The sequence below is a fragment of the Triticum aestivum genome, chromosome 7D (genome assembly GCF_018294505.1).
Source record: "Triticum aestivum cultivar Chinese Spring chromosome 7D, IWGSC CS RefSeq v2.1, whole genome shotgun sequence".
Lineage (NCBI taxonomy): Eukaryota > Viridiplantae > Streptophyta > Magnoliopsida > Poales > Poaceae > Triticum > Triticum aestivum.
The window spans coordinates 599,048,139-599,058,112 of record NC_057814.1 but is presented as its reverse complement, the minus strand read 5'-3'; the positions used below and the strand labels follow the sequence as shown (position 1 = coordinate 599,058,112).

The following is a 9,974-nucleotide window of genomic DNA, read 5'->3' as shown; positions in this document are numbered from 1 at the left end:
ATGGTGTTTGCTTTCAAATTTGGGAACATGTTATTGGTATTCGGGGAACTTTTATAATAGATCCGATCATCTTCGGAAAAAATTAATCCTTGATCCATTGCAATGCGTGGGCATTTTGCTAGTTGTAGAAAATGTTACGGGCGTATATGCAAAACAGAGAGAAAAAAACTTCAAATACAAAACAGTATTTGGCGGTAGGTTCCGCGCGCGCGCGATCCAAATTTTCGCTGATCGTCTACGGCGGTCCAGTCTCCAGTGGGGCCCTGCTTCAGGGGAAAATAACTTGGCGACTGGGGAGAAGGAAGCCCAGAGGCAGGCAGCCGTCTTCAACCTCAGCTCGAATCCAATCCGCCGCGGGAGTTGGAGTTCCCTCTCGACCCAGCCGGCAGGTAAGCCGCTCCAGCTGAATGCCGCATTTTAATCCCTCCTTTCAGCGTTCATTAGCCTGGATGGTTTTTGGTGGACGAAATCTCATTACGGGGTTGTATTGGCGGCAATCAGGGTAGTACTAGTACCAATCTCCGAGCCGGTGGCGGGGGAGGCGGCCATGGATGCCGGCGATGGGAACGAGGCCGGGAGCCGCGCGACTGCTCCGGAGATGGGAGTCATCATCGGGGTCGGGGAGGACGAGATCCGCGGGGAACCGGGAGGGCTTGTGCGCAGGGCCGACGGCGGGCCCGCGGAGTCCGCTCATCAGCCCGCAGGCGAAATGAGCCCACAAGCTCCCGGGCGGGCCAAAAGGTATTTTTCTCAATGAAGCTTGATTAATCAGTAGTCCTTAGCAGGAAGGAAGATTCTTGTTTCAGTTCAGCCTAATTAGTCCTTGGCAGAAAGATTACTGATTGTTTCGGTTGTTTCAGTGACTGTTTCAGTTAAGCTCAACACGAGCTTGATTATATTGTTTTTTCAAAAGGAGGATTACCCCCGGCCTTAGCTTGATTATATTATAGCAGGGCGATTACCTGTATTTACCCCAATTATTGGATTGTATATAATCGCCCAGTATCATAAGTAGTTCAGGGTAACTCGATATGGCAACCTAATTTCATTCTGGGTGATATTAGCAGGCATGTGATTAACACGATCTGGGCCGTACAAGCGTAAATGAATTGACTGAGTGACGTTTTCATCTGTGATTGTGAAAATGGACACGACCAACGGCAAATGTTATACACCATTATACTTTTTCAATAAGGATACTCCCTTTAGTGATCTAAACGCTCTTATATTAGTTTACGAAGGGAGTACAATACTACAACACTATATAGAGAGTCGAAAATTTTCTAGTCAGAGCACATGGATCAAAGTGTTGCTTATGTTTGCGGAGTTGGCAAAATGAATCCACAAGCTCTTGGCTGGACCAAAAGGCATTGTTGTTTAAACTAAGCTGAATTAGTCAGTCCTTAGCAGGAGCATTATTGTTTCAGTTAAGCTTAATGGTGTGCAGACCTGCCAATACCCCTGTCATATGCTCAACACGAACCTGATTATGCTGTAGCAGGATGATGAAAAAATAGGCCCATTATGATAATGTAGTTCACAACAACTGGATATGGCAACTTGATTTCATTGTGGGTACTGGGCATGTAACTAGTAAATGGTTTGCTCATGTGACAGCGTTTTCATCTGTGATTATGAAATGGAACATTGCCAATGCAAAATTATGCACCGCTACATGTGGAGTGGAAAGTTTTCTAGTCATAACACATAGATCTGTTTGCAGTGCTAGGGTTGATTGTCCTCCCCGGGACCACACATCATGTCCTAACAGAATTGGGGCCGTCGAGAAATCCATCAAAGCTTATGTAGAGAACAGAGGAGATCATGTTATCAACCCAGCGTTGGGTACAACTTTTGATTCTCTTGGCGAGGCATATTACTTCTACAATCTGTATTCGTGGGAACATGGATTTGGCATCAAGTACGGCAAGAGTCGGCTTAGTGCAAAGAGGACCAAGACCATGCAGGAAATTGTTTGTGGGCGTTCGGTAAGTAGAACAGAGAGTTCAGGAACTGTGCGTAACTTTTTTTTTCAATAAAAGTAGGTATTGTATATCATGTAACTAAAAATAAATAGCCCTGCTTGGCTTATGCAGGGGGAACCAGGTGCCGAAAACACAAGTTCTTGCCGGTGTGGATGTCCTGCGATGATCCGTTTGCTGCGTACAGATAACAACGGCTGGTACATCAAAGAGCACAGGATGACACACAACCACTCTTTGACTCCAAGGTGCGGACAGAAGGTACTCTGGCCATCCCACAAACATATAGATCTGTACACAAAGGACTTGATACGTCAGCTGAGGGAGGACAACACGAACATCGGCAAAGTCAATGGCATTATAGGAAGTTTCTCTGGAACCATGGAGAATGTGTCATCTACTAATTGTATGTTTAGGAACCTGTGTAGTCAAATTGGCATAGATCAAGCAGATGATGAAGTTAGGAAGACAATTGAAGTCTTCGCGGACATAGGAGCAAAGAATCCGGACTTCATGTTCGGGGTACAAGAAGATGCCGAGAATTGGATAAAGAACCTCATGTGGACCAACAGGGGGAGCCAAATGCAGTACAAGTACTTCGGAGATGTTATCACGTTCGACACCACTTACAGGACTAACTTGTACGACATGCCATTTGGACTATTCATTGGCGTGAATGAGCACTTTCAGAGCATCATCTTGGCTGGAGTGTTGGTTAGAGACGAGCAGGTAGAGAGCTTCGAATGGGTTTTCTCTGAATTCATAAGAATGATGGGTGGTGAAGCACCAAAGACAATTCTGACAGGTGAATATCAGTTTTAATTTCTGTGTCTCCCTTGAGGATCATCTACAGTCATCTCAATAAATTAGTTATTTGTATTGTTTCAGATCAGAATCAAGCGATGGAGGTGGCCATAAAGAATGTGATGCCAAACACAGCCCACCAATGGTGCAAATGGCACATCTTGAAGAAAGCAGAAGAGTGCCTTGGACCACTATACAGAAAACGGAATGGGTTCCGAGCAGAGTTCCATAAGGTCTTCAACAACGTAGTGACAATAGATGAGTTTGAGACAGCATGGGCGGTGTTGATCGACAAGTACAACTTAAGGTCACATCCGTACATGGCACAACTTTACGAAACCAGGAAGAAATGGGCAAAGCCATATTTCAAGGGGGTGTTTTGTGCCAAGATGACGAGTACTCAAAGGAGCGAGACTGCCAACAGTATGCTGAAGAAATATGTACAACCTGCATGTCCGATGCATATGTTCGTGAAGCAATACATGCGCTTGCAGTTTGACCGGGACGCAGATGAAGCCTATGAAGAGAAACGGACCCTGATTGTAAGCAATTATATTTCTCATAAGATATAACTCCAATTCGTTGTCTCTGAACACAAACATTACAACTTCCTGCAAAGGATGATATTTGAAATAAGTGATCTGATATTTCCACAGGGTGGCGTCGTGCTGAGGCGTAACTTACCTATGGAATGACATGCTAGCAAGATATATACTCATGCGATGTTCAAACAGTTCGGCCAAATCCTTTATCAAGCAGGATCTTACCGTCTGGAGGTGATCGAGAAGAACAAGGTGTACAGGACAACGCTCATTGAAGGAGAGGGAGGGGAAAAATGTATCAGGGTAGCCTATGAGGTTAAGATGATAGATAATGGAGCTGAATTTGACTGCGAATGTGGTCAATTTGAGCACATGGGTTTGCTATGCTGCCATGTGCTGAGGGTTAGAAGAACAACTTTTATCATAAATATTCATTTCCTGCATCATCTTTTCAGAATCTGTGGAAGGTATTCTTCATAAACATGTGTACCGTCCGGCAATGCAGGTGATGGATTATTTATACATCCTGGAGATACCCAAGAAGCACATAGTGAAGAGGTGGACAAGAAACGCGCGAGATGTCCTGCCTATGGCAGCAAGCCAAGGAGCTGCTAGTGCAGAGGCCTATGATGGGTCGATGGGGTTATTCAAGGAAAATGTGCCACCATACGGAGAAGCAAGAGATGGCCCAGGGCTTAAGGATCGACCAACCTCAAGAAGGCTAACGGCGAATGAAAGACCAGGTGATTGCTCTGGACAGAACAATGATACAATCTTGACATCACAAGACCAACTAGTCAGATTAGCTACTCCTTGTAAGAAACCTAAACCCGGAAGGCCAACAGCATTACAGCAAGTACCAAGCAGGGAGGAAGCACCGTATGAGATGAGCAAAGGAACTTGCCCGGAGAGAGGTGACTTGCCAAAGCAGGGGAGGTATACTAATTGTGGTGTTGCTGGACACCTCAGGACCACTTGCTCTGAGCCCTCCCGGCTACAAAATTAGTGGTGGTTTGTAGCTTGAGTATATGTCGGTTAGAGTTGACTTTAGAATCTCTTTTGTGAAACGGTTGCTGGAGTTAACAGGTGATAATTGAATCAGTGCAGGTGCTGATTTATTGGCATTTAGATGCTGTACCTGGCAAACTAATATTAGGGGCTGCTGAAATGAGTGCAAAATTTATGTGGCCTATGCGGTACTACTAGCAAAACATGATACTTGCTGATTTAGATATGAGGATGAGAAATTGATTGCCTTCTGGTGATTCTGTAGGTAAAGGGGAAAAAATGGTCCAACCCATTATTTTCTATGATTCTGCGGCAACAGTCTGAACTTACATGCCTACTATGCCTTACTAGTCCATGGCATACAGAAGGCTTCAGTTTATAGTTACAGTACATCGAATAAGCAAATAGTAGAGTTGATGGGAGACATTGTTGCACGTATTAACAAAAATAGTTCAAGCAATGTTTGCCTGCTACATTGAAGTTTATCTTGAGCACAACAATAATGATTCCCAGGAAGACAAATGACTGTAATGCGACGGAGACAAGAAACAGGACAGGACGTGCACATCAATGTGTACATCAGAGTTAAGATACATTTTTGTTTTCTTTTTCAAAATCTGAATCACAGATTCCCGATACTGATAATCTCTGGATTTTGAAGGAATAGACAGCAAGCACCATCATATCTAGTTGACCAAAGAAGCCACTTATCCTTGTTGTTGGTGACTCCAATATTCAGACCAAAGGTATCTCAATTTTGATGTAGTATTTTTATTACTGCCAAAACAGTACAAAGCAAGCACCGGTAACACGGATTAGTTTAACCTTCTCACAAACAATTCATTATGAATTCGAATTGTCTGGTGGACACTAACTCGATGTCAACAGTCAACCTAATCTTAATTCATCTTAATAAATCTCCTAGCCAACTGGACAGTTGGAGGGTTCATTTACGAGGAAAACGGATCTACTATAATCTAACCAACTGCTCGTGGTCTGATATATAGCAGGGTATACTAGAACCCAAAAGTTGAAACCTGAAAGCCCCAGACTACACAACGCTTTGAACAAGAAAACCCACAAAACCAGGTGCGCATTCCACAGGATCTAACACACCACCGCACAAACCTACACAGTGATGGGAAGCCCTGTGGAGCTATAGGATATACGCTGTAAAAATGCTAAGCCACGTTAAGCAAGAGACACGAGAGTAGAACACAAACAAAGTCAAAACGTGAAAACAATTTAATAGTAAAACAATCGAACACAATATGGCTCCAGAAATAGATAATGTTGCACATGGATCTGACTTGAAAAAGGTGGCACCTTCACGGGAACCCAAGGAATACTGGCGGAAGGGGTCTATCAATTTTAAGAGAATTCAGAGAAACTTGATTCTACCTGGCTTTGTTGGTTCCCTTTGAAGACCTAAACGACCTTTTTGGTCAAATTTTCAGCTTGCACCTTAATCAACCTGAGTTTCACAATGATAAAAAAAATGTTCAGGAATTAATATAATTTTTTTGTTTTCTTTTTCAGGAATTAAGAATACCAAGGTTCAGAGCCCCAACTAGCGGGTCTACTAGAACCCAAAAGTTCAGAGCCCCAACCTCAAAAGTCAAAACGTGAAAAAAAAATACTAGGTAAACAGTATTGCACCAAAAATAGATAATGTGACACATGGATCTGAGTACTACCTCCATCCTGGTTTATTGAACCCCATTTGTAATTTGTATCATATTTTGACGAAATATTTAACTAACAAAACTTTAATGCATGTCAACAAAAATTATATCATTGGATTCATATTTGAAAATAGTTCAATGATATAATTTTTTATGACATACATGAACATTTTGCTAGTTAAATTTATGGTCAAAATTTGGCAGAAAATACAATGAGGACCAATAAACCAGAACAGAGGTAGTAGTTGAGAAAGGTGCCATCTCAGGGAACCTTCGAAATACTGGTGGAAAGGATCTATCAATTTTGAGAGAATTCGAAAAAACTTGATTTTTGTTCTCTAATTTTGTGGGTCCGATTTGAAGACCTAAATGAATTTTTTGGGGTCAAACTTTTTATGTGTGTATGCAAATAATGTGGATGCATATTAGAAAAAAAGCAGATTGCACAATTGTTCTTAAGTTTTTGGCTTAACTCCTCGAGAGCGGCACAATGTTTTTCCAATTAGTCAGTGTGCATAATATAAATAAGGGATGAACTACTTCTTTCATACATTCTACAATCTATATTTCGTCACACCTTTCCAAGTTATTTGTTAGATTTCTACACTTCACTCTGTCAAATCTTTTTAGATATTTAAGGGTACTACGAAAACAACACATATAAAGTGCTCTATAATATGTTTATTTTTCTTAGTGTTATGGTGAAATATAACGCAACAAAAAAAAGTTAAACTCCAAAACTGAATCAATATAATTAAACATTACTTTGCGACAAAATACGCTTTCATTTTAGTACAACCACATGAACTTGTATCATAAATAATAAGAGTGTATTAAAAATATGTATATTTTCTATGTGATTAAATTATTAGTTCTACTAGGTACGTTTCAAATATAATATAATTAAATATATATCAATATTCATAAGACATATTAAGTAAACATGATTAATTATAATGAAATAAAAAAGTTCAGTACAAATAATCAAAATGATTAACATAGAATTGACATGAGCACTTAGTCTGTGGGAGATGGGTGGTGATATATATCATTGTTTGCAAGATGTAGTACGATGTGCCCACAAACTCACCATACGAGTCAGGACTAAAGTGTAGTGATTTTTTTTATAAAAGTATTCGATCTGACCATTTTATTTAGCGGCGATTTCCGCCCATCATTGTAGTGCGCTTAAGCCGGTAGAGCTGACAACAATTTTTTTTCTACCCGTCAATTGCGATACGATGCAGTTTAAGATACATTATATATTCCAGTTTATTCATGAATTAAAAAAATTCATAAAATTAAAAACTGTTCATTGATTTGAGAAAATACTATTTGAAATATTCGAATATCTTAAAATATTTCATATAATCTAAAAAATGTTTAGAAATTCTAAAGATGTTCACGAACTTAAAAAATATTCCCTAATATGAAAATTTTCTCAAATTTGAAAATTGTTTATAACTTTGAAAAGTATTCACAAATTTTTAAAATGGACATGAACTTAAAAATGCTCTTGTATTTTTAAAAATGGGCAAATAAAAATCATGAATTTAAAAAATGTACAAATTTTGAAATATGCACAATTTACTAAAACATTTATGAATTTTAAATATATTTACTATTTTTTAAAAACTCTATAAATTTGAAAGGAAAGAAACACATGGAAAATAACATACATAAAAATGAAAAAGACCGTTCCAAACCTAGAAAACCTGATAAATTAATATTAAAAATGAAAAAGAGAAAAGAATAACTAGAAGCTTAGCAAAATCGGGTGGAATCTTTCAAAACCAGTGAAAGAAGCTTCTGAAAACCGTTGACGAGCACTTCCATGCTCCCCACTAATGGGCTAACCCACCAGAACTGTCGTGCAAGGAGCACGACAACGCCTTCACCGTGACCGCCTGAGCTCCTGTTGCCCGTTCCTGGTTGGTTGTTAGTTTATGACATGGGTTTCGTTTAAAACTTATCATACTATGTTGGTTTAAAACTTGTGATGCATGGTTAAGACTTGTGTTTGTGCCTAAGTTTGTTCTGTTGCTCTAGTGTAGTTCTTAGTTGTTCATGTGTGCCTCTGGTAACCTCACCACATCGAGGAGGTTACCATACAACTGTCTTGGATGTAATCAAATAACCGGACTTGTGTTTCCCCTTGAAACAAGTCCGCAACCAAACACCAGCCGTCCGTTTCGGCACATGCAGGCTAGAGGGGATGCAGTCAACCAATCAACATGCAGATGATGGTTTTTTTTTGCCCGAAGATGTTTTGTGCCAAGATGTTTAAAGGGGGTGTTTTGTGCCAAGATGACGAGTACTCAGAGAAGAGAGACCGCCGAGAGCATGCTGAAGACGTATATACCACCTGCATGCCTGATGCATATGTTCGTGAAGCATTACATGTGGCTGCAGTTTGACCAGGACGCAGAAGAAATATACGAAGAGAAACGTACCAAGATTGTAAGCAATTATATTTCTCATCATAATATAAGATTCAGTTCATCTCTAAAACATTGAACCTTCCTAGAAGGATGATAATTGAAATAAGTGATCTGATATTTTCACAGGATGGCGTCGTGATGAGGGCTAACCTATCAATTGAGCGTCATGCTAGCAAGATATATACTCGTGCGATGTTCAAACAGTTTGGCCAAATCCTCTATGAAGCAGGAGCTTACGAAGTGGAGGAGATTGAGAAGAACAGGGTGTACAGGACAGAGCATACTGAACTACGGACAAGGGAGAAATCTAAGGAAATATGCCCTAGAGGCAATAGTAAAGTTGTTATTTATATTTCCTTATATCATGATAAATGTTTATTATTCATACTAGAATTGTATTAATCGGAAACTTAGTACATGTGTGAATACATAGACAAACAGAGTGTCACTAGTATGCCTCTACTTGACTACCTCGTTGAATCAAAGATGGTTAAGTTTCCTAGCCATAGACATGAGTTGTCATTTGATTAACAGGATCACATCATTAGACAATGATGTGATTGACTTGACCCCTTCCGTTAGCTTAGCATTCGATCGTTTAGTATATTGCTATTGCTTTCTTCATGACTTATACATGTTCCTATGACTATGAGATTATGCAACTCCCGAATACCGGAGGAACACTTTGTGTGCTACCAAATGTCACAACGTAACTGGGTGATTATAAAGGTGCTCTACAGGTGTCTCCGATAGTACTTGTTGAGTTGGCATAGATCGAGATTAGGATTTGTCACTCCGATTGTCGGAGAGGTATCTCTGGGCCCTCTCGGTAATGCACATCACTTTAAGCCTTGCAAGCAATGCAACTAATGAGTTAGTTGCGGGATGATGTATTACGGAACGAGTAAAGAGACTTGCCGGTAACGAGATTGAACTAGGTATTGAGATACCGACGATCGAATCTCGGGCAAGTAACATACCGATGACAAAGGGAACAACGTATGTTGTTATGCGGTTTGACCGATAAAGATCTTCGTAGAATATGTAGGAGCCAATATGAGTATCCAGGTTCCGCTATTGGTTATTGACCGGAGACGAGTCTCGGTCATGTCTACATAGTTCTCGAACCCGTAGGGTCTGCACGCTTAACGTTCGGTGACGATTGGTATTATGAGTTTATGTGTTTTGATGTACCGAAGGTAGTTCGGAGTCCCGGATAAGATCGGGGACATGATGAGGAGTCTCGAAATGGTTGAGACATAAAGATCGATATATTGGATGACTATATTCGGACATCGGAAAGGTTCCGAGTGATTCGGGTATTTTCCGGAGTACCGGAGAGTTACGGGAATTCGCCGGGGAGTATATGGGCCTTATTGGGCTTTAGGGGAAAGAGAGAGGGGAGGATGCGCGCCCCCCAAGGCCTAGTCCGAATTGGACTAGGGGGAGGGGCAGCGCCCCCTCCTTCCTTCTCTTCTCTTTTCCTTCCCTCCTACTCCTACTACATGGAAG

The 9,974-nt window shown here is 40.7% G+C and overlaps 1 protein-coding gene across 2 annotated transcripts; it reads left to right on the top strand.

The window, feature by feature from the left end:
- The first annotated feature begins 247 nt into the window (after window positions 1-247).
- Window positions 248-4,752, top strand: LOC123170005 (protein FAR1-RELATED SEQUENCE 7). Of its 2 annotated transcripts, XR_006485007.1 has the most exons (7): window positions 248-389; window positions 502-741; window positions 1,724-1,988; window positions 2,097-2,787; window positions 2,871-3,328; window positions 3,443-3,730; window positions 3,834-4,749. XR_006485007.1 is itself a non-coding variant. In XM_044587856.1 (6 exons), the coding sequence occupies exons 2-6, from the start codon at window positions 548-550 to the stop codon at window positions 3,479-3,481; spliced, it is 1,647 nt and encodes a 548-aa protein (XP_044443791.1). In that variant the 5' UTR covers window positions 248-389; window positions 502-547; the 3' UTR covers window positions 3,482-4,752. The 2 variants fall into 2 exon arrangements, 1 of the variants encoding a protein (XP_044443791.1); XM_044587856.1 differs by having other exon boundaries at window positions 3,443-4,752.
- The last annotated feature ends 5,222 nt before the right edge of the window (window positions 4,753-9,974 follow it).